The sequence below is a fragment of the Molothrus ater genome, chromosome 1, assembly GCF_012460135.2.
Source record: "Molothrus ater isolate BHLD 08-10-18 breed brown headed cowbird chromosome 1, BPBGC_Mater_1.1, whole genome shotgun sequence".
NCBI lineage: Eukaryota > Metazoa > Chordata > Aves > Passeriformes > Icteridae > Molothrus > Molothrus ater.
Window position 1 is genome coordinate 109,679,621 of NC_050478.2, and position 24,028 is coordinate 109,703,648.

At 39.3% G+C, this 24,028-nt stretch overlaps 1 protein-coding gene across 1 annotated transcript; it reads left to right on the top strand.

The window, feature by feature from the left end:
* Positions 1–1,706: 1,706 nt before the first annotated feature.
* MEP1B (meprin A subunit beta) lies at positions 1,707–22,383 on the top strand (the record flags this gene model as incomplete). The annotated part of the gene is made up of 14 exons (XM_036395631.2): positions 1,707–1,740; positions 1,926–1,976; positions 2,074–2,117; positions 3,103–3,181; positions 4,104–4,221; positions 7,870–8,048; positions 9,512–9,730; positions 12,802–12,954; positions 13,698–13,913; positions 16,194–16,661; positions 18,255–18,437; positions 18,887–19,151; positions 20,816–21,017; positions 21,960–22,383. Coding segments are annotated over 14 exons (2,229 nt in total), but the record flags the coding sequence as incomplete, so codon positions are not given.
* Positions 22,384–24,028: the final 1,645 nt, after the last annotated feature.

Sequence of the window (24,028 nt, forward strand, 5' to 3'; positions counted from 1 at the left end):
AGTGGTAGTTTGATTAAAAATAGAAAAAGTGAGCAGGAGAAGCTGATTAAAAACTTTGGCTGCTTATAGAACAGTTAGCTACTAAATGTTTGCTATGCCAGCTGATACCAATTAGAAATTATGTTTCTTAAACATAGAAATTACAGTCTCCATTTGGTTTGGCAAAAAATCGTTTTCATCTCTTAGATAATGAAATTAAATGATCAAAATCTGACAAAAACTGTGAAGCAACACCCTGAGGGAATTTTAGTTCAGGTGAATCATAAAATGAGATTTCTGCTCTTTGTATTTACAATATTTTTTTTCTGACATTTGCTGAAGTTTCTAAAAGACAGTAATTTCAGATTAAAAATAATCTTTCATTATGAAGCTAAAATGGGACATTCTGACAATTTCTAAGCTTTCTTTCTGAACCTTAAAATTTCATGGGAGGTAGGATATTTTTTCTGTGTTTGGTTAAAATTTTTATATGGAGTCATTTTTAGGGCTCAGAGTTGTTTCCCTCAAAATTGTTCCCATCATTATGTGTTGAAACTTAGGTCTAGAAGAACGTGTGCATTTGAATCTCTCTTAATATTCTGGCCATAGTGTTGTCTTACACATTGTACAGATACTAGAGATTATCACAATTAATGTTTCTAGGGACTGCATGGACTTGATTTTTGCTGCTTTTCAGTATTCTGATTTTGTATTGTTCATTACTTCTAGTGGAAGTTGCAGATGCTTATCACACTGGACAAAGAAGTCCTACATGCAAAGCTGCATGTACAGAAAATAAGTTATTTATATGGAGAAAGAAACACAGGGGGAAAACTGTGGTAAAACAAAAAAAGTAAAAATCCCACACTTTTTTCCAGAATTGCTGTTACATTTCTTTTAGAATACAAGGATGTCTTTTATCTTCAGTTTGTGAACCTCTATTCAAACATACAAGACCCCCAGAGACGATTGCTTAGAAAGGCTCTTCATGATTTTACTCACTATGTGAGAAATAGTTGTGTAATGTTATGTCAAGTATGTCCAAGGCAGTCCAAAAATGAAGTGTCCAGTTAAATAAAAGAACTAAGATTAGATTCTATAGGCATGTTATGGCAAGGAAATCATTCTGTGTATATCTTATCATATGTCACTTTATCTCATTATGGTCAGTGGATTCTCCATGTTGTGAAGGGACTGTTTGAGTTGTTATTACTCAGGTAAAAGGAGTCCAGATAGGGCACTGAACTGGGGCTGAGGTGACCTGGGCTGTGTACCCAGTCCTTCAAAGCCTCACTGGGTAACACCAGACCACTCATTCTCTCCCCCAGTCTTCACATTTGTGATGGGAAGTTCATCATAGCTTCCACGGGGCTCTGCAGAGCTGCTGACTAGTAGCAATACTTGATTCCACAGAAACAATAGGCTCCTTTTTTCCCGTTTGTGTAAGACAATTTAGTACTACCTGAGAGAAAAGCAGCTGTGAAACCTGCACAGAAGCAGTACTGGCTGAATTACTTGTTGGGCACCCTGAGGTGGGGAGGGCACAAAGCTGCCACACCAGCAAATATAGATTTCCAGTCAAATGAGGAGGCAGTAGGTGCAGTCAGTCCAACACAAAGCCATGTGCTAAGTGCTGTCAGTTGAGCTTGAATCACATCTCTAATACTGTTGACAAAGTAACGCGAGCTGCATTTCATTATCTGCCTTTCTAATAATATCTTTTTTTTCTTTCCCCTCCCCAGCCTGCTCCAGAGACAACTGGTGAGTTCTGTTTAGAGATCTATTTGTATGCACAGGAGGCAGTCAACAAAACCAGCTGCTCATAAACATGGCTACGACAGACACAGATTTATAATTACTGTTATTGTTATTGCATTAATTTTCACACTTCATAAAGATAACAGCAAGGGCTAATGTCCTACCTCACTTGTCTTTTTATTTTTCAGAAATAGACCTAGATGGAGGAATTGATCAGGACATCTTCGACATAAATGAAGGTTTTTCAAAATTCAGTCTCAATTTTTAAAAAAAAATTTCATTGTAGTAGTTACAGATCAATACCATAACTGAATGTTAATCTCCTCTTTCCTTTAGCTTTAGGACTAGACCTTTTTGAGGGAGACATCAAACTTCCTGTGGTGAGTTCAAATATAAAATACAAAGCCAAAAATGTGTCATCGACTTAAATGTAAAGTATCACTGGCATGGAAATAATAGATGCATCCTGCTCTTACAAACAATAAATGCTGTTTTTGTAACAATAAACTGAAGATGATTGGGGATGGAATTCTACAAAATGTCATAGACAGTAAAGGAGTCAACAGCATTTGCAGAAACATTATCCAGCATGAGATCTCATCAGTGATTAGATCAGTATTATTAGCTTCTTGTTTCCTTTTTTACATTGTCACTTTTAAGAGATTAGGCAGCACTGATCATCATCCAGGCAGGCTTGTATAAAAAGAATTCTTTGTTTATCTGTACAATATTCTGAGCCAGTTAAATTTACTGAGCAGTGCTGCAAAACCTTCATCCTGTAAGTAGATTGACTAAAACCAATGAAACATTTAGATATCTAATATCACATTTTAAGGCATCTGGCCAGTATCCTTATCTGATCAATGAAAAAAAAATTACATTTACATCTCAAAAATATCTAGTAGGAAACCCCCAATGTGTCTTGCACTCTGAAAGTAGTCTGAAAATAGTCTTTTACTCTCCATTTTGGGGGATATGCTGAATATTTCTCTGAAAGCAAGGACAGCACTTGCTAAAGGTACAGAAACAAATCCTTGCATTATGAAAAATTACAAAACTATTAATGTCTGTACAGTTTTCAGGACTTTAGATCTTAAGGCTTCCCATAGGAGCAGAAGGTCCTGTGCACATGCATCAAAAGCTTGGGTAATTTCTATGGAGAAAATGCAGCAGAAGTTGAAGACACCAGTAGAAGGGCATGAAGGGATTTCAAACCCAAGCTGCAGACCTCTGAGTAATCTTTTGAGGGTTTTGAGCTTGTTATTTTCCTCTACCTCTTACTTGGAATTGTAGGCTTGCTTTAGCACTATTGTAGTCCCTGATGCTAAATCCCTTTTTACTGAGGACTGCATGTTTTCTTTCTAGATACAGGATCGAAACTCCATCATTGGTGACAAGTATCGGTGGCCCCATGTTATCCCTTATGTCCTTGAGGACAGCCTGGGTACAGTATTGCCCTTCACAATGTCTATATGTTGTGTTGATTGAACTGTTCAACACAGGTTGATAAAGCTTCTGTGGTGTCCTTTCCTCTCTTAATCTAGAGCAGGCCCTTTCCCACAGCAGGAGTGGCGCTGAGTGTGCACAAACAGGATTTAAAATCTTGGTATCAGAGCTGGCTCTCACCTCCTTTCTTGAATGATTACCCTGCCACGGCCCAGCAGATTGTTTTGGCTTTGAAATCTTGTGTCTGAGATGTGAAACTCTACAAAGCAGAGGTGAAAAGAGGGCACTGAAGACATTTTTAAGGACAGGAAGCTTACCTGGCCATTTATATAATTCCCAGCAGTGAGGGCAAAATGGCATTCTGACAGACAGTTGGCAGTGGTACATTGCCAAGTCCCCTATGTGAGTCAGAGACACATCATAATTTGACCCCATCCTTTAAATCTTTGTATTGAAACCATGCAAGTTGCTTAGAGGAGATAACACAGATATAGTCTGAAAAATTCAAGTCCTGGAGAAAATCAGTGAAGGATCTGTAGCCTGCATTCTGTACCAGGTAAAATGTGAAGTCTTAATTTCCTATCTATTTAATACTTGTTTACATAAATATCAAAAAAATAAATGAAAGAATCTACAAAATTAACCTCCCCCCCACAGTACCCTTCTATATACTCATCATGTCATATTTGATACAAAAATACCAAAGAAAAATTACACAGGAGCAAAACAAGAGCAAGATACAGTGTTGCAAGACCCTAATTTATGTTTTTTAGGTCCCCCCTTTGGTTTTAATAAAACAAAAAATCTGTTTATTTTGATCAAAGATTGCTGGAGCAAGAGCCACCTTGGGACTTACTCCACATGGATAATGGTAGAAATCTTTCTGTTCAGTATTGACAAAAACACTGTTTGCTTTGCAGAAATGAATGCTAAGGGAGTCATCCTCAAGGCATTTGAACGGTATCGACTGAAAACCTGTATTGACTTCAAGCCTTGGGAAGGGGAGAAGAATTACATATCTGTGTTCAAAGGAAGTGGGTAAGAGAAGCAATTAAAAATAACTTTAATTATGTTTGCTTTCAGACTATTCTCATGGCCAGTATTCAACCTAAAATTCATATATCTGGTCATAACTTTACGTTTTTGTTGTCACCATTTTCCCAGTTCTGATATTTATTCTTAAATATAAGAATATATCAAGTTCTATAAGAGATATTTTACTGGACATGGTAAAAGATATCTGAAACAAAGCAATTGTGTTGTTGACTGATCTTTGGATATATGGAGTATTACTTTCAGCTGGTCATTCCTAGTATACCTTGGCTTCTAGGGGAAAAGAAAAACCAAGGAGAAATGTGACAGTTCTCACTGTGGGGCAATGAATTTGTTTGACTGTAACAATGGAAATGCACTTGAACAACTCCATATGAGCATTCAGATAAAAGAACAATATTTTTAAACTCTGTGCAGCACTGAGATATTTTGCTGATATTTTACTTTATTTACCTCTTTTGATGAATAGTCATGCTATTTCATCTTAAATATTGCAAAATAAGACTCCAGTAAAGAAGTCAAAATTGCCTCAACTTCTTTCCTTCTAAGACATTCTCTGTCAAAACAGTGCAACAAGAACAAATATATTCTTCACTCTGTGCTGAACCATTTCTCTTATAGAAAAGGAGAACAGGGAGAACTTGATAGCCCGGTGAGGAAATTTGCTTTCAGAAATTCATTTCCTGATATAAGAATGCATTCATAAATGGGTAAAGATTTTCTGATAATAAAAAATGTTTCTCTTTCCCTTTGGCTTGTTCTGAGATATTCATAGCAGATAATTGTTTCAAAATTTCTTTTCTGTCTGGCTCTTTGTATTTGCTGCTGTTCATGCTGTACACATGACACTGAAACTCAGCTCTAAAAGATGTATAATTGGAGACTCAGGGAGCAATGCATTTTCCTGTGCTAATGACTTCAGCTTTTTGAGCTAAATGGAAAACCCATGTAGCTGAATTTTGTAATCCTTCATCCCCTACAATATGCATTGAATTTGCTAATAATTGTATCTGAAAAAGAACCACAATATTTAGCCTATGGCAAGTAGGAGGCCTCTGTGCAATGTTTCATTTATATGTCTATTAAAAATAGATGAGTCATGGTGATGAAGAAGATAAATCCATCTAGTTGGATAGTATATCTTGCCCTCACTGTCTGGTGTGTGGCTTGCCCTGAAGTGTTTCCATCACCTTAGCTGACATATCCACAGCAGAACTTTTTAAAAGATTGGAGCTAAATGGTGCAGTCTCCTGAAAAGGTCCATCCACTTTCAGTGAGTCATCTTAGGTTGTACAAAGAAATCAGGACTGACCCTGAATGAACTCCTTTCATTTCAGGCCATTCCTTACTTCTGGTGTAATGGGTGTAAGCAGGGTAAACCAACCCATTTTTGCTCTGCTGTTCCTAATACTTTGGAGTTTTTAAAATCAATTAGGACTCTTCTATCTGCTGACTAAAGACCTCAGCCCAGAGGGTACAGTGCAGAGAGGCACACAAAGCTCCTGGCAACATAAAATTTTCCCACTTCAAGTAAAGGTTGATAAATCACATCTTTGCCTTTCTGATCTTGGCTTGCATCTATAAAAGAGAGGAATGTGGGAGAACTTTTGTGTCAAAAGGATTTGAAGTAAGCCAAAAGTCCTCGTTTGGATTACCCTTTTGAATTCAAATTAAATCAGCCACAAAAAAAAGCCAGCTGCCTTTTGTTGTATTGACTGCCCTGTGTAAAAATGCATTTGTAGACTCTGGTGTATGTACAGAGTGTATCAAGGCCCTGCCCAAAGAGCCCTCTCCCTGTACACATTCTTTATCTATCATTCACCTTGGCTACTACCAGTATTATGTTAGCTTCTGCCTGTGTGCTGAGCAAAACACGTGAGGTATGTAACTGTGAATTACAGAAATGCAGGATAATCAGATTGGCTGCAAAGTTCACAGAGGAGTCTGGAAACCTGCAATGGATGTGCCATTTCACTTTACTGTTCTCATGAAGAGCAGGATTCATTCAGCAGGAAAGCTAACATGGTGTGGTAGAATCAAATGATTAACAGACCAGGGAGGATGAACATCATCTCCAGCATTTCCACATGGATTTTCATGGGGCCCTCCTGGGAGAGTGCTTCAGCTCTTTGCCACTGTTGCACATGACAAAGGGAATCCATGCAGGAGTAGATTGACACAGACCCCTGGCTCTCCAGCTTGGTGCTGGTAAGTCAGGGTGTCTGTGAGCTGATATTGGCGATCTGTGATACTGTGGGAAGAAAATTAGTAGCAGGACATTAGTACAAAAATGTGCCTGAAATAAGTGGCATCACTGCAACTGATGGCGTGTATCTATTTACAGCCCCAAAAGGGGGATGGTGGGATTAGTCAGAGCAAGTATTTCCCTGTTCCTCCAGCCTCTGATAGCAATGCAGGAAGCATTGAGTAACAGGCAACACAGCTCTCACACACCTGGGGAAAGCTGAGACTTTCTTCTCCTTTCTCTCCTCCAGAAGACACAGGATTCTATGTGCCCATTGCTCTGGAGTGCCATGTCCCACTCACCTCAGCTTTATTCTCAGTGCAGGGTAGCACAGACTGTGAATTTGCCCCCTCTGTGGCTGTTGAATGACAGTGTTTTAGGCATCTGGCAGACCAAAGGCACGGGGAAGCTGCACCTACTGTCGTTTGGGTGTTACTTTTGCCAAGTGCTTGGATGTGCCTGCTGTAGCCTGCTGTGCACTGTGTAGCAGCTGTGAAGTCAGAGGTGGCTTTGGTAGGAGGTGGACCCAAGCCTATGATGGACTTCTACAAAACACAAGAATCAATATGAGGCCTTGTTCAAAGAAAGACTTTGAAATTATGGATGCTACATGTGCTCCTTAACAGGTCTCATGTTGTGATTTTAATGAGTAATCAAAAGGCAAGGCCTGTGTTGCTCTGTGGAAAATGAAATATTGGGGAATATGTTGCACTAGTAAGTCACAGAGTGTGAAAGCACATGGTGTGCTTGTATTTTTAAATTTCTGGGGTGATAGGACTGCAAATCCTATGGCATATTTTGTGCCCTATTAATTTTATGTACTTCATTGGGTAAGTATTGATTTATTTGCTACATAAAATATCAATTTAAATGTAGTTCTCTGTGCCTGCTAGTTTGTGGACATGGGGTGCCATTTTATTGGCCTGTGCAGATAACTCACTAAATTCTTTCACCTTTTAATAAAAACTTGCAGCACAGCTGCAGTTTTGCTCTTACTTGGGAGTGTGTGAGAGCAGCAAGTGCTGTAGCACAGTAGCTGAAAATTGTTAATTTGCAGAAATTTAATTGCTCTAAATTATGTGCTCACAACCTTTGATGTTCCAGAGTACCAAAGAAATCATCATCAGTTTTCTTTTGTCAGAAGTAGATCATTTTTCTTCTAATGGAGCCAGAGACAAGGACCTTCTTGTTCATCGAAACAGAGCTAAGTGTGAGAGGAAGGGGTATGATAAGGAACAGATCAATGGAAAAGTGCTCTCTGTAACAAAATGTGACTTCAATGCTCAGGTTAAAAATATACCTATTGAATAGACTGGTTTTGAGGTTTTCATGGCATGGGGATGGTGTGCCATCTCAAAGAGCCCTCTCTCATTTTGTGTCACTGCCAGCTGCTGGTCCTCAGTGGGAAACATGCAAATGGGCTTGCAGCAACTCTCCATTGGAGCCAACTGTGACAGGATTGGGACAATCCAGCATGAGTTCCTGCACGCCCTGGGATTCTGGCATGAGCAGTCTCGGTCTGACCGGGATGACTATGTGACCATTGCCTGGGACAGGATTCAGTCTGGTCAGTCACTCCTCTGCTCTCCTCTCAATCTCTGGTGCTAGCAGTTTAGATGTGGAACATCCCTTCCAGCCATCTGTTGGTGGTCATGCTATTCTCTCACCTGGACTTACTTTCCAAAGCCAGTATATCAATAAATTAGATATAAAGGGACGTCTGCTTGAAACATAAATTCTCATTTGTTCTTGCTGTTGTAGTTGCTTGTGCCACGGCAGTTTCCGAAGCTCTAATTAGAGATCTGTATCCTCTTATGCTATGTGTTGTACCACAGGGCAGCAGGAGAGGATAATTTAGTTTGTTTAAATGAATACTCTAGAATACACTTACTCTAGAAGCCCTTAATGAAATAAAAATAACTAACACCCCCCCCCCCCCCCAAGTCTGAAAAATCCAGTGTGAACAAAACCAGTGGAAAATCTCCAGTGAAAACACTGGCCCTTCTCTTTCTGCCTGTCTGCTACACCTGGTACTGGCAGCAGAGCTGAGAGACCAGAGTGTGCAGAGGGTGGGCAAGCAGGAGAGACATTTCAGGGTCTGTGTCACACCAGCAGTTACTTAAGCAATGCAGCTTGTGAATTGTAAGTGTTGGTATATTTGGCACAAGCCTGAGACATGGCACAGAATTCCTCAGGACTTTGCTCTGTCTCTGCTTCTTTAGCTTGTTGTTGTCCTCTGTGACTTTCAGGCTGTTCAAAAACAAAGTTCTATCCACAGACTTGATGTTTTCCTAACATAGGTAGACACAGAAGACTGAAAAACTGGATAATGATTAAATCTAATGCATTCTTATTTAGTCCTGATCAATAGTCAGGTGCATATGCAATTATATATTACAGAAAATTACTTAGACTCTGTTATTTGATTTCCATTATATTTTGCTGACTCTTTAGTGACAAGCTCCCCTATTGTGAGATACTTGAAACTGCTGCAATTTTTTTACACTGACCAGAATATAATTACTGTATTTTGACTGATTTAAATTTTGACTCCCCATTGGGTAGTAAGCAACTGGTTCTTTGCTCATACTCCAGAAAACATCTGTAAAGCTAAATTCTGGAAGTTTATCTGATGACAACTCTAAATTGTTTATTATTACCTAAAATGATGAGGAATTGAACATCACAGAATACAGATTAGAAACAGTTGCAAATTACAGTAATTTGAGTACTGAAACACTCTCTCCACTCTTGGATATCACAAGCCTATCAAAGTTTATAAATTGTTCCACAGGAAAAATTTTCTGGTAGCAAAAGCTTTTCTTCATCCAGCAGAAGTCATCAGTGGCTGAAAGAGGAAAGCAAATAGCCCTAGACTGGAAATAAAACTGTTTTACAAAATAAGTACAAGTAAATTACTACAAAAAAATATATTGAGATGTGATAGATTCTCTGTCACTGCAAGTCTTTACATTAAAATTTGATTCCCTTGAGCAACAGACAATCTATCCTTTCAATTTTGCCATTTAGGTAAAGAACATAATTTCAATAAATACGATGATGACAGATCAGACTTCCTGAATGTTCCCTACGACTACAATTCTGTGATGCACTACAGCAAGACTGCATTCAGGAATGGAACTGATCCCACCATCATCACCAACATACCAGACTTCATTGATGTCATAGGACAGAGAATGGATTTCAGTGAGTACGACCTCCAGAAACTGAACCGGCTGTACAACTGCAGTAAGTTTCTCCATTTATTTTATATTACTTGAAAGAATCATTTGAAAGAAATGAGGCTGATACATACATGTTGGACCCATCCAGACACAAGTGAAAGGGATGCTAACATATTTAGAGAAGTGAATTGTGTTAAAAACACCAGAAATAATGGTACAGCTAGAAATAGCATTCCTCTTGCAGAAACACTGCTGAGTAGCAGAGGTTTCTGTGCAATTTTATCTGACCTTTAGTTAAAAACCAGCTTTGCTCAGCAGCTGACTTTTGTTCATCCCTTGGGTGGCTGTTTAAAATGTGTGCTTCTGCACAAAGCCTTTTGTTTTTTCCCTGCATTATTCCACAGCTGATGCTCAGACACTGCACAGAAATGAGCATCTTTGCTGTGGCTGTCATACCTACTCCACTTTCATGGAATCTGTGAGACAGATTCATGCCTATTTATATATACCCTATCCATGCAAATAGGGTACAGATGCCATTCTGAATAAAATGCAAGCTTTCTAAATTTTCTTGTTAAGCTTCAAACCTGGTCTCTTACAAAAGTGGTCAAAAGAGTTATTTTGCTTAGGTGGTGTTTCTTTTACAAAGCTGAATGAAAGTAAGAAACAGAGAAATCTAGATAAGTCCATTATCAAATTGGAATATAATTCTGTAATTGTTGCTGCATTCAGTGTGCCCTGACACTCAGAAGAGAACTTTTACAATATCCCAAGTAGTGAGTACTGGCTTACAATTATATTTTAAGCTTTATTATACAGATTCTTTAAACAACTATCAAACTGGTTTATTAAAAGGGTGCAGTTTTTCGAGTGTAAAATTCTGATGAAAATATTTTTATTCATGTAGGTCTAAATTGAACACACACACACAGCCTTAGCTTCTAGCACTTGCTACACAATCACTTATAAAAATGCTTACAGCTAAGGATGTCTTTCACAGAGGATGGGGTCCTTCTTCCTCTCCATTAATCTTATCTATTTTCCATCATTCTTGTGCATTACAGAAATACTTCATGATGTTTTAACTTTATTCTTAACCCACAGGCACATTCCCCAAATGAAAAAAAGCCCCAGTCCTGCTGAAATCAGTGGCAAAACTTCCACCACCTTCAGTGCAATTAGGACCCTGCTCCCCAGTCCCTCTCTTGGCTTCATGTGATGTGTATAGTGTGGATGATATTTGCAGAGACATAAATGTTGTCAGATCAGCCACCATTGTCAGGGAGGATGGTGTTTCACAGGTCCCAGCCCTCACCCACACAAAAGATTACTTCATTTGCTGAACATGATTTAAGGAAATGTGTAAGCTAAATTTCTGCTAGAGGCCCATGTGGACAGGAAATTACATAAAAAATGTAACTAATTCCTAAATTGAAGAGAACAACCCACAGCATAAGAAATACTGACAGATTGTTTAGTGCTGCTCCAATCTGTAATTCACTGCTTTCTTTGAGGCCATATGATAACAGTAGATTTTAGTCTGCTTTCCCCTTGGAGCATACTGCTGGACAGAGCTGACCATGAGGTTTCCCTCAGCCTCTGGAAGTTGGGACTTTGCAGTCATCCCCCAGGCGTTTTCTTCTGAGTCCAGTCTTTAACTGCATACCAAAGAAGTGTCAGGCTTTGGTGCAGACAGAATTCACAACCTGCCTCACTCATTGCCCCTTCATCTGTTTCAGGAAGGAACCTCAGAAATACATCATAATCTACTGAGTCTTGCTTTTCTGTCTTCCTGGCACTCAGGTCAACTCTCCATGCCAGCCAGCACTTTCTACTTAAAAGTCATTAGGTTACTTCCTTCCTGTTTGGCCAAATCAATTTCATGTTTTGTTTTGTATTTTGATTTCAAAGAGTTCTTTCACCTAATAATTCTCAATTTTTTCTTGCCTTCTTTCTTCAGCAGTCAGCACAACATTTGCTGTGAAAGCCTTTTCTTAGTTCATGCAACATTGTACTGAACTGTATCTTAAAAAATATCTGCCATACACTTCTGACTACCTTGCAGCCTCCAGAGGGTTTTTAGCTTTCTGTGAGGACAGCAGTAGAACTGTCTATATCTCATATCTCAGCAGTAGAACTGAATTGGCAGCAGTTCATACTTAAGTGCTTCCCAGAGCTGCAGCTCAAGTGAAGCATTTTGTATGTTATTGAGGTTGAGTTTTGTGATACTCAAGGTCTTTTTGTTATGCAAGGAAACCTTTAAACCTTTGAGCCACAATATTTTAGACATAGTTTAAAAAGTATTTCATTAACTTAGCTCTTTTCAAATCATGGCTGGTATTACACATGAGCTCAGACACAGTACAATAGGAGACAAAAATAAGAACAGGGATAAACCTGGACTGTGCTATCTCTCACCTATCCAGAGTTTGCTTTAGACAGAGGAAATATTTCATATGTTGTTCTCCCTTCCATATTTAACTGCACACTCTTCCTTCACCTAATTTTTCACTTGTTACATGAAAGATATTGAAAAATTTGTATGGCAAGAAATATCCACTTTTCCCAAATATACCTTTACCAAATATTTTTTTTTTGTTTTGTTTGTTTGGCTTTGTTTTGTTTTGTTTTTGTTTTTTTTTAATTCTGTGTTTGGAAAATCAAGGTTTGTTTATTCCAGCCAAATAGCTTCTGCTCTTCTATATTTCAAAATAAACACTCCAGCTTATACATTAGTGAGTTTGTATCAGAATCTGTGGTCTTGTGTGGGCCGGCCCAAAGAAAGCAGAACAAAGAATGGGAAGTCTCAGGATCTTTTGACTATAATATGAAGATGTGTGGATTGGGTTGATATTAGTGTTCTTTTTATAAATAAAAGACATGATATGATAATTAGCAGATGCCCTCCTGTGTTTGCTGAGGGCCCAGAGATGACATCTCATTAATGTCAGTGTTAATCACCAAGTGTTTTGAGTTCCTGAACATTGTATATATGAATGCTGATCATATTTGAAACCACTGATTACTTGGTGTTTGCATTTAGTCTTTCTCTGCTCATTGCGTTGGACCTTCAGAATTAAAATGTGTTATGTAATAGAGATTCACAATTTTTTTAATTTATTTTGTTTTTCATAGCCTCCTCCCTAAGTTTCATGGACACGTGCAGTTTTGAACTTGAAAATATATGTGGCATGATTCAAAGTTCAGATGATAACAGTGACTGGCAGCGTTTGTCTCAGGTTCCTGCTGGGCCAAATACAGATCACACCAATATGGGAGAATGCAAAGGTATGAGAAAAAAGCTCTTATCTTTCTGGGAGCTGTTTTCTGCAGAGGCATGCAGGGTTCCTTCAAGCTTGGCCTTGTTATCTATTTATTTTTTGACAAACTGCAGTTTATTTTTTAACTAAGCAGCATAAATCTACATACCTAGGGACATCATGTGATACGTTGATTTTCTGCTTATTTCAGAGGATCGAATGTCCTTATCTCTTTTGATCAGTTTTTTTGGTCTTAATGTCACATCCTGTCATGTGAGTTATATAAAGCATTGAACCTGTGATACAGGCACACCAAACAGATTGCTGCTTTTCTCAATAATTGCTCAATAAGTCCTTGGACAGGAGTAGGAAATTAAATGCATATTATCAGGGCTGAGGTGAAAAATTAATTGACAATCTAGCTAGATGTATCTCAACCTATCAGAACAGTCCAAGAGTTCAGGAGTTTAAATCTGTCCTCCAGGGTGTCAACTGTGAGTAACTGGGTAAAGAGCAAAAACCCACGGTTTGGGTACAGTTTCCTGGAGACAATGAAATGAGGACAAAAGCTGCAAAGAGAATAGTTCTACCTTTGAAAAGGTGAACAGGTACCAGTCCTCAGTCAGAGATTTGTACAGGATCTACCTAACCCTGACCTGACTGTATCTTCTAGATACAGCACTAAGAAATACAGCGTTAAGAAAGCCAGTACATCAGGAAATTTCTGTTTTCTCTCCCCCTTACTGCTCATTTCTCATTGACTTTTGGCAGATTCTGGCTACTTCATGCATTTTGACACCACTGCTGGAGGAGAAGGAAGCACAGCTGCCCTGGAGAGCCGAATTCTCTATCCCAAAAGAGGTTTTCAGTGCTTACAATTCTATTTATATAACAGTGGTAACGAGAATGACCGGCTGAATGTCTGGGTCAGGGAGTACACGTCAGCCAATCCAAATGGCACTCTGAGATTCATCAAAGAGATAAAAGGTATGGAATAAAATTGCATTTTGTTTTAATCTATCCTCAGTATTTTTCAAAGTACTGGGGAAAATTATTGTGGCAAAGTCACTCATTTCCTAGTGCTGTTCTTTGGCTTCTTCTCTATCTATGTAATTGATTCATTGCTGCTGAAATTATACCTGATGGATCCTCAGTCAGCTGCTTTCCTATAATATAATAAATTACCACAAATTTCAAACTCTTGTATTATCAAGATAGTTTTCTTGCCAAACTAGCTAAAATTCCATGAGCAATCATTTTAACTGTTCTAGAATTGCTGGTATCAATAGCAGCTGATGAAGTCGGAATATTAGAGTAAATTACTATTAATAAGAAAGTATAATAAAGAAATGGAAAGCATAAATGCCCTGGAATATCTAAGTTAAAAAAGATAAATAAAATTTAAATTACTTAACTGAAATATATGAGCAACAGATCACGATTTGAGTTGCAGTTTGAAGAAGATTAAATTCTTGTGGTTTTAGGAGCCTATGGCCTACAGAATGACCTCAGCTGAGGTCAGCTAATGGACAAGAGCTCTTTAAGCTAGAATTCTCAAAGTCACCTTTTGATTAAATTACTTTCTCAAATACTTAACTCATATGTGGTCTCCATTTCACCTACACCAACTTCAGAAGGATCTGAGCAAGTTTTTTCACTAAATAGGTATAATTTCTGTCTCTTTTTGTTCCTTTAGGCTCAGCTTCTGCTGGTGCCTGGGGGTTTTTTCCACTCTTTTCTTCACTTCTATGGCTTCACCCTCTGTGCCCTCTGAGCTAACAGGCATCCTTAACCTAAGAGCTGCTAAGGCAGGTGTAGGCTTCACATCAGTCTGAGCTCTCCAAACTCTTTCAAACCCTATTTTGATGCCAAGAGTAATTTCTCCAGACTTCAGCCTTCCTCACAAACACTCTTTTGTGTCTATTAGGCCCCATCTCCCATTCCTGCTTTCGCAAGTCCATAATTTTCTTTAAGTCTCTAAACTCATAAGTGTGTCCAAAGTGGCACCCTATTTTGACAATCTGTGGCAAACTTTTAGGAATGGTTCAAGACTACTTTCCCCCCAATCTGTTTCACTTCTCTCAAGTGAGAAGTTGCCCTCTCCAATGCAGTTAATAACCTGAAAGTAACAGTGACACTACAGCCCCTTCCATCCATGGTCTGACCTGGTTGAGCTGCTCATGGGTTTGCACTGAACTATGATGTTCGAGAGGCTTAGGGACAATCCCTGAACGCTTCCCACTGGTTTGTGGCAGCTGGGGATTTTTGAACTGCATGTATTACATGTAAAAATCCTTCAGTTTATGCTGGAGGCAATTTCATGGAAAACAGTGGGGTGCTTTTCTTCTTGTTTCTTGGTCAATTTTTTCCCTCCTAATTATAACAGTAATGAAAAATGTCAAGAAATTAAGACATATTTGAGATCCATTGTGCTGTGTTTTGGGTTGTTAGGAGAGTGATGTATATGAGTTCTGTACCTGCTTGTTCAATAAATGCAGCTGGTCTTCTGTGCAGATGAACTAAAACCAGGCCACAAAAGAAACTGTTTTGGTGCACATACTTTTTAAAAAGGGTGTTCTACTTTCATTGACCTCACAAGGCCCCTGTGCAGAGGTCTTTGCTTTTGTGTACACTGCTGTTGGAGTCAAGTGGAATTTGCTAGTGCAGGCACTTTTGGATACAGCATCAAACTTGCAGCAAGGTTCCCTTGCACGAAGAAGGTTTGGAAATGACTGGCTTTAATTTGACCTTAGTGCCATTAATAATGTGATGGGTGAATAGTGCTTCTGCATAGGCAAGCTTCCAACAAGCCATTTAGAAATACAAAAACAAATGAATGAACTAGTCTTGTAGTTCTAGGTTCCCAGAATCCTCTGGAGCATTTTGTGTTGTTCAGGCTGTTGTTCAGTTATTTGAATATAAGTTGTTCTGAATTTTTTCTTTTTAACAATACAGGTGAAACTATTTTTGTGGATTTAATATTCACAACTCCTGGATTAATTTAATGAAATTTTATTAAAAAATGTAAAAGAAAAAGCAGTGTTATAACCCATCAACAAGTGCTATTTTGCATATTAATTCTGTTAAAATATTGTATTGAGCAAATATGATCTTGAACTGAAAAAGTAACATCTACAGAAGAAATATTCCATCACATCAGTGCCAGTGGAATTGAAAGATTCTTACATAGTGTTGGTATGGGGTTCACAGACCTGTGCAGTGTTTGACTGTATTGCTGAGTCAGAAATCTCCACCCTTGTTTTTCAGGTTCACCTGAGACCTACTGGCAGCTCCATCATGTTTCTTTGAATGTCACCAGTAAATTCCGGGTTGTGTTTCAAGGCGTGAGAGGAAGTGGCTTATCAAATGGAGGCCTCTCTATTGATGACATCAACTTGTCAGAAACTCAGTGTCCCCACCATGTCTGGCATATCAGAAATTTCACACATGTCCTCAACACAAGTCCAGCAGGAAAAGAGGGAATAATATACAGTCCACCTTTTTACTCTAGTGAAGGGTATGCTTTTCAGGTCAGCTTGTATGTAAATGGTACCACTGATAACCCATTTAATTTAGGAATATACTTGTCCTTGATTTCTGGAGCAAATGATGATCATTTGAAATGGCCCTGTCCATGGCAACAAGTTACCATGAACCTGCTTGATCAGCATCCTGATATTCGTCAACAGATGTCAAACCAAAGAAGTGTAACAACAGACCCTGAGAGGTTTTCAGGTTAGTTAAAATTAAACATGTAAAACATAACCAAAAGACAAGGGGTCACATCTCCTCTTGGTTAAATTAATACATATTTTTTAGCTTCTGGAATGTTTCATATGTTTGCAGCAACAATAATATTGATCCACAGACAAGAAAAAAATTAAACCTACAAGCAAGTTAAGCTGGGACTCAGGATTTCAGAGTTGCATTTGCATAAGAAACAGGTGGATCATCTATTCCTAAAGTTTATTTCATATGCTCTGTGAGGATACATATATTTCTGTTTTAATGAGAATGGAAGTTTTCCAGAAGTCATGAAAAGAAAAATATGGAATTAACAATACAGGCAGTATAAAAGTGAAGCAACTATCAAACAAATCCCAGCCCTCCTTGTCAAAGGTACAGTGATGCCAGCAAAAGCCTCCAGATGGACAAAGTACTGATTCATATTATGTAATCTGTACTTATTCAAGGTGTGAGAAGATAAGGGCTGTCGTCCATAATAACTTGGAAACGTGACAGTTGAGGTAAAAGTAACTCTGAGAAATGATAGGAATCTCTACAGAGGGAGATATTAAAGAAAACGCCCACATTCATATCTGAGAAATGATAGGAATCTCTACAGAGGGAGATATTAAAGAAAACACCCACATTCAGCATTGGATAAAGTTTGGATTTAAGTCATTATGGCTTTTGTCATAATGACATTCTTCTTTTTGCCAAAAGAAATCATCTCTGCCGCTGAATTAGTTTTCTGACTCGAAAGTAAGGAAGGAAGGCACAAAACCCTCCAATTCGTATTATTATTTGAAAACCAGTATGTTTTACATTGCATTTTCTGTGACACTGGCTTTACATGAAAACAAAGTGGGTAATCGAGAAAGACTTAAATGTCCTCTCTGTAAATGAAAGACACACCACACCATGTCCTCTACAGATGTTTGTAAAAGCACATTTTCCTTGTGCTTTCTGCTGTTACAGCCACAGTACCCTTTTCCTTCTCTGACCCTGTGGACATGCAGTCTGTTTGCTCTCTGCTCCTTCTCTCTTGTTTATTCATATATTGCAAATAGTCCACGATTTCCAAGGGAAGCCTTGTAACACACGCCTTTTATCTAACCAGAGAGGTGGTGGAGCAGGCAGATCTTTCTTCCTCTGTCAGATTCTTTCATGGACAATCAGGCTCAGCTTTGAGCTTTAGAGCAGGGTTTGATGGAGCAGGCATCAGTGATTGTGATCATTTAGGTTGTTCAAATATCTTGTGCCCCACATCTACTACAGGGGTATGGAGATACAGGAGATGCTCTCTTTTGAGAAGCATTGCATTAACTCATGTTATAGATGATTTATGTGCTACTTATCTTCTTGACCACCTCACTTTAACAAAGTAAAAAGAAAATACAACAGGCTTTCAACTAGCTCTCCAATAACCTCACCTCCAGCAGGTTCTTGTCTCAGTACCTCAGAATAAACCAAATAATTGAAGATCTCCATTGTCTTATGCCTCTCATCGGTGGGGAATCCCAGGCAATTGAGGTTTCTGCTGAGACACAAATCCAGACCAGTCTCACATTCACATTCTTTTTATCTTTTTTTTTTTCCCCTCAGAATCCTCATCAAACTATACTTGGGATAGGCCAGATAAAGTAGGATCTGAAGTAACTTTTCCCAATGGAACCAAATACATGAGAGGTCCAGGAGTTGGAACAAGTGCATTTTTAACTCATGAGAGACTTAGAAGCCACAACTTTATCAAAGAAGATGGTGTTTATATTCTTTTAACAATGGAAGGTATGTAAACATAGCTGATACTCTTGACAATGCAGCAAACAGTGTCAGATACCAAGTCACTAGTGCTGTCGTTATAAACACACAATGTACTTTGCATTTGAGCACTGTTTGAATTATGCCTGTGTCTAAAGTCAAATCGTACATTTGAATAAATTTGTGAACAGGTACATACACAGTATAATTCCTTTATCTCATGTGAAGGTGTATAAAACAATGCTAATCCTGTGCAAATTAATTTGAATATATTAATTTGAATAAAACCATCTGTTTCTGAAAAAATTCTAGAGGACATTTCCAAAATACATCATGCTCCTAAAATGCAAAAAAGACTGTTTATCTGTTAAACCTTTGGACAGGCTTACTGCTCTTTATTATTAGAAATTATCATTGGAATAAGAAGGAAAATAATGTGGAGCAAAGACCTTATTGCCTGTGTGTTCACCGTGCAGATATATCGCACCTCCTGTCAACTCAGCCAAGCACTCCACCCGCTCTTGTTACGACTGCAAGTGCCACCACCACCAAACCTGGCCCTGGCCCTTCTGCCACCACCAAGCCCCCCAGTGGCACTGAGACCACCACCACCACCACCACCACCACCACCACAGGCAGCACCAACCAGCCTGGAGATCCAGAGGTTCCAGCTTTCTGCCCAGACAACCCCTGTGAAAACGATGGTGTCTGTGTCATGGTAAACAGAATGCCCGTGTGCAGGTAACTGCCTTTGTTCACCCTCAAATGCTGCTTTAGGATGAGTAATGAGAGTTCCTAACAAAATAAATCTTTGCTCCTAGTGAAAGGAAAGACAGACTGTAGCTGATTAAGGCAAGTATTTGCAACTGCTCCTGTGAGACTGAACTTATGGCCGATTTGGGCAACAAAGCTCCTAACCTCAGCATTTGATCATTTTGAAGTACTCTGCTTGACTTTCCTGTAAATTATATTTTAAATGTGTTTATTATTTTCAGCAATGTATTACTCCAAGTCTTCAGAATTCCCTATAGCAAAATGTAGAAGAGTTGAATAAATGTAATTGAAAGAAAAGAGCATTTATATAATTAGAGTAGATTTGCAATACTTATCATGTAGGAAGCAGCATAGACATTATTTTATAATTTGATTCAGAAATATTGTACAGTGCAAATTATGACCATGAGTTACCAAAGTGTAGTCCCTTGCCTTTGAAACCAGCAGTGAAAGCTGAGGAATAAAAGATTGTTTGCCCTGCAAGAAGATTATTATCAACTTTTATTTAATTCTTTGTGGATACATTTATGTAACTACCTGCCTGATTAGCATTGTTCCAGCTCTCAAATAAGCTCTGAGGCTGAAGAGAGTAACCTTAGATGCTGTTCCAGGGCAGGTAGACTGGGGGAGTGCTGTGAGGAAAACATAAAGGCCAAAAGCCACAGGAGTGAGGATGACTCATTAAGTGTTATATATCTCCATTTAGAAACCTTGAAAAAAATAATTCTTGTGCAACTCATTAGAAGCAGGTCACAAATAGGAGTAAATGTCAAGAAGAAGTCTCAAGAAGACAAAAATAAAAAATATGCTCAATGTTATGCTTCATTTCAAAATTATGGAAAGAGAACATTTATTTTCTGACATCTCTGGACTCTTTGAAGCTTTAGTGCCTTTGCAACCTACTTTCTGTCCTACAGCAATGTGTGACCAGCAGTCAGTTTCCACCCCAATTTTCTGTTGGGAAATGGGTGGGAATGTGATACATCTGTTCAAGCTGAATCACCTGTAATCCCCCCAGCAGGCAATATCTTTGCAGTGCAGTGCAAACAGACTTGTCTTCAGGGCTGAGGTAGTCCTGAATAAATGGCTTAGACAGGAGCCAGGAAATCAACACATAAGGAATAACCAAGGTTAGAAAGATGGAGGTGGGTGTGCTGACTGTGGTGCTGGGTGAGGTGATGGAATCAAAGCCTGGAGGTTGTTTTCAGTCCTAAAACTGGATGGCTGCTGGGCTGTGAATTTTTCTTATCTGCCTCTTGGATGAAGACAGAGGCAGCTTTTAAAAGTTCTTTAAATTTGAAAATTAAAAAAAAATAAAAGCTCCATAGATCAGCTGCATCCAGGCCTTAAGAGGTCAAGAGGATCAGGAAGGCATTTAGGGTTTCTGGCAAAAGCTCTCTCTGAAGGCACAACCTGTGAAACATTAGGAGCTGAAAGAAACACCTTTAGGTATGTAAGGACAGTGGGCCACTTGGGCCACTAAGAGAACTTTAAAATAGAGGTCCATTTTAAGATGACTTCATTATGCTTTAGGATATAGAAATTACATCAGAGATGCCTTTTTTTGAAGTAGATCTTTTCGCACCTTTAATATTTAGGTGATAGTAAATGTTAGTTCTTTTGCTTTCTAGATGTCCAGCAGGTGACAGCTGGTGGTACATGGGAGAAAAGTGTGAAAGGAAAGGCTCAACTCAAGAAAATATTGTAATAGCTGTTTCTTCAACCATAACTGTGTTTGTTGTAATGCTTATTGTCACCATCACAACTGCAGTGTGCCTTAAAAAGAAATACAAACAAGGAAAGGAGAATAAGGAGAGTGTGACTCTGGAAGAAGTAAGTATCTTGCCTCTTTCAACAAATATAGACACATGCACACATATCCATATTCACTAAAAAGCAAACAATCAAATTAAGTAAGAAGTAAATGGAAGATGTCACCTTTTTGAAGCCTAAAGACTACAGGTTAAGAATTAAAGAGCTCCTTTAAGTGACGCTAATTTATCAAACACCAAAATCCTACTTAATTAAAAATCTGTTCTCCTCTTCCACCCCCCTCCACTCTGCCCCAATGACAGCCTACATTGAGTGGGATAGTGTGAACATAGGGGTTCACTTTCAATTTATAATTAAACCATGTTTTCTGCTCAGTAAACTCGTATTTCATCTATTGCTGCCTATTCTACTAAATCCCCCCTGGATATGGTGCTAAAAAATGCATCCCAGGGTGTCAAAACAAAAAGCAAATCTAAAAAATTATTTTCCACATTCAAAGGCCATTTTTATGCAAGGCATGAAGTTGTGGAAATATTAACTTAAGGAAAGGTTAAGAAGACAGCAGGTTAAAACTATCTAGATGACAGGATCAGAAATGCCATGTACTGGACAGAAGCAGCATTTGGGCATGTTTTCACAGGACATTTCATGCAGTCTGAGATACATGGACTCTTACTTTAAGTAGAGGCTTGTCCTGGAAATAGCAAGCATGACATAGTTTAGAGAGACTCACAGGGCACAGGAGAAATTTTGTAAACAAACTGAAGAGGAATATCCTTCCAGAAAGCAGAGTTCCATTTTTAATTTTGTCCTAATACTCTTTGTGTGATACCCCATTGAGTTGAAGTACCTCTGTGCAGTGTCAGATACTTGACACTGCTACTTTATGACCATCCAATAAATAGTTTTGGTTTCTTTGCAAGTAATGCTCTTACATTATACACATACTTCCCTTCCCTATGCACTTTTAAGATGTGGGTTTGGTTTTTTTCCCTCACTTAGACTAAAACGTCCTTCTGAAGATAATGCAAACAAGCATCAAAGACACAAGATGAACATCACTGCAAAACCACAACTACGTCATCACTCTTTCTGTTCCTTTTATCTCAACCATCATGATAAAAGTTTGTAAAGTCTGGAAAATAATTCATCATCTGGATAAAACACTGTGCTAAAGTCAGTGGAGTGTCTGACACTGCTGTGTATCGTCATTCAATAGAGAAAAATGGAAATACATTGTGTGACATGGCTGCCTTGTCCTTCAAGTCTACCTAAACATGAAGAAAGCATGAAAACGGCATCCTGAATTGCAGTCAACACAGGAAACTCTAAATTTGCTAAATATAAAATAAATATTATCATTGTACAGCTGTCTAAAATAAAGAGGAGCTGGACCCTCTGTCAGCAGGGTACCCAGCAGTTCTCAGTCCTGCTGCAGCTGTCAGTCAGTAGTGTGAGAGTTTGTGAAGTGTGGGAGTGTCTGGTTCATTTGTTATTTGGTTGTGATCTACTCACTGTAAAAGAAATAAGAAGTAATGAGGAAAGCAATAAATGAATCTCACAGACACACATTAATGAGGAAGTCACAGTGGAGATAATAATGAGATCCAGAATGCTTCAGCCACTGATTGATGGTCCATTAGAGGAACTACTCAGGCAGAACCCTCAAGAATGTCAACCTGAACAATTATTAACTGATAGGAAGGGGGGAAATATGATAAACCTGAGTGTTGTGGAAAAGTTGAGGCTGCTTGAGATACGGGCTATCAGAAAAGGCTTGTAGGTTTTTGTAAAAATGACTATGGGGTGTTTAGGGGAAGAATCAAAAGATCCAAAGAAAAGTGGGGCAAAATGGGGCCAGAAACTGGAGAGACCTGCCTGCAAAAGAGAGCTGGATGCCAATGGCCAGAGGAGACCACAGGTCTTAGGGCTCATGGATCTAAGTACTAGCACATGGAGGGGCTTGCATGGAAAGGTCTGTGTGCCAGGAACTGGAGGAACTGTGGGTCACAGGGCTTGTAGATCCAAAGACCAACAACTGGAGGGACTGGTATGTGTGTTTTGTATGTGTCTTGAAAGGTCCTGGTGCCAGCAGTAGCTGGATGGATCAGGTTGTGTGCTGGTGTGTAAGAGGTGTAAGTGCTGACAGCTGGAGAAGTCTGTGTGTTAGTATTTCTTCAGTGAATTTAATTCTCTCTGTGTGTGCATAATTCACTAGCAAACTTCAAGCCGGATGAGCTGGTGAGTTGGAGGAAACATTTCCACATCTGGAGGACTCAAACATCACAGTGCCCTACCTGGCAAGCAGAAGGTCACTTGTATACCACTGCCAGAGCTCCCAAGCATGGATATTTAACAGGTTTAGAGGCCATGCTCACATTTAAGGGGACTGTACATGTTTGAGTGTGTTTCTGGATGTGCAGAATGAGGGCACACATTTTTTCAACCAGAGAACCAGCATTCTGATTTCCTGGAGGGGAGGAGGAGGACAGGGCAGTGTGCCCTTCTCTGACTTTGGGTAGCATTACAGAGGGGCTGTGCAGCCCATGCAGCTCTGTGTGTGTGTGTGCAGCAGCCTGAACCACCAGCCACTTCAGGAACCCCTGTGTGTGTCTGTGCCAGTGTGTCTTGGACACAACCTTGCTGCCAGCCAGACCTAGGAGGAGCAGCCAGATCCTTAGGACTGGGATGCAGAGATCACCTGGGACCATTCCTGGCTGGGCACGTTGGCTGGGGAGCTGGATCCTGGGTCTGGGAGACTTGGTGGCTTCCTTAACACCCCTGGCAAACAGAGCTATGATTCAGTAGGATAGAGAAATACGTGAGCATGGAAATAAAAGGGCCAGAGGAAGCAAAACGTCCCTCCCTAAGGACCCTTCACAGAGGGAGATGGCAGCCACCATGGGCACAAATCATCACATTTGTGGTGTTTTGCAGGGGGGCTGTGAGAGACAGGAGTGCCTGTAATGGAAATGTCAGGTCACACCAGATGGTCGGCAGACTGGTATGTGAACGTGCTCACATTTAAAGGTCAGCAGCTACTTTGATTGCCTGGGATGGGTGTTGATGAT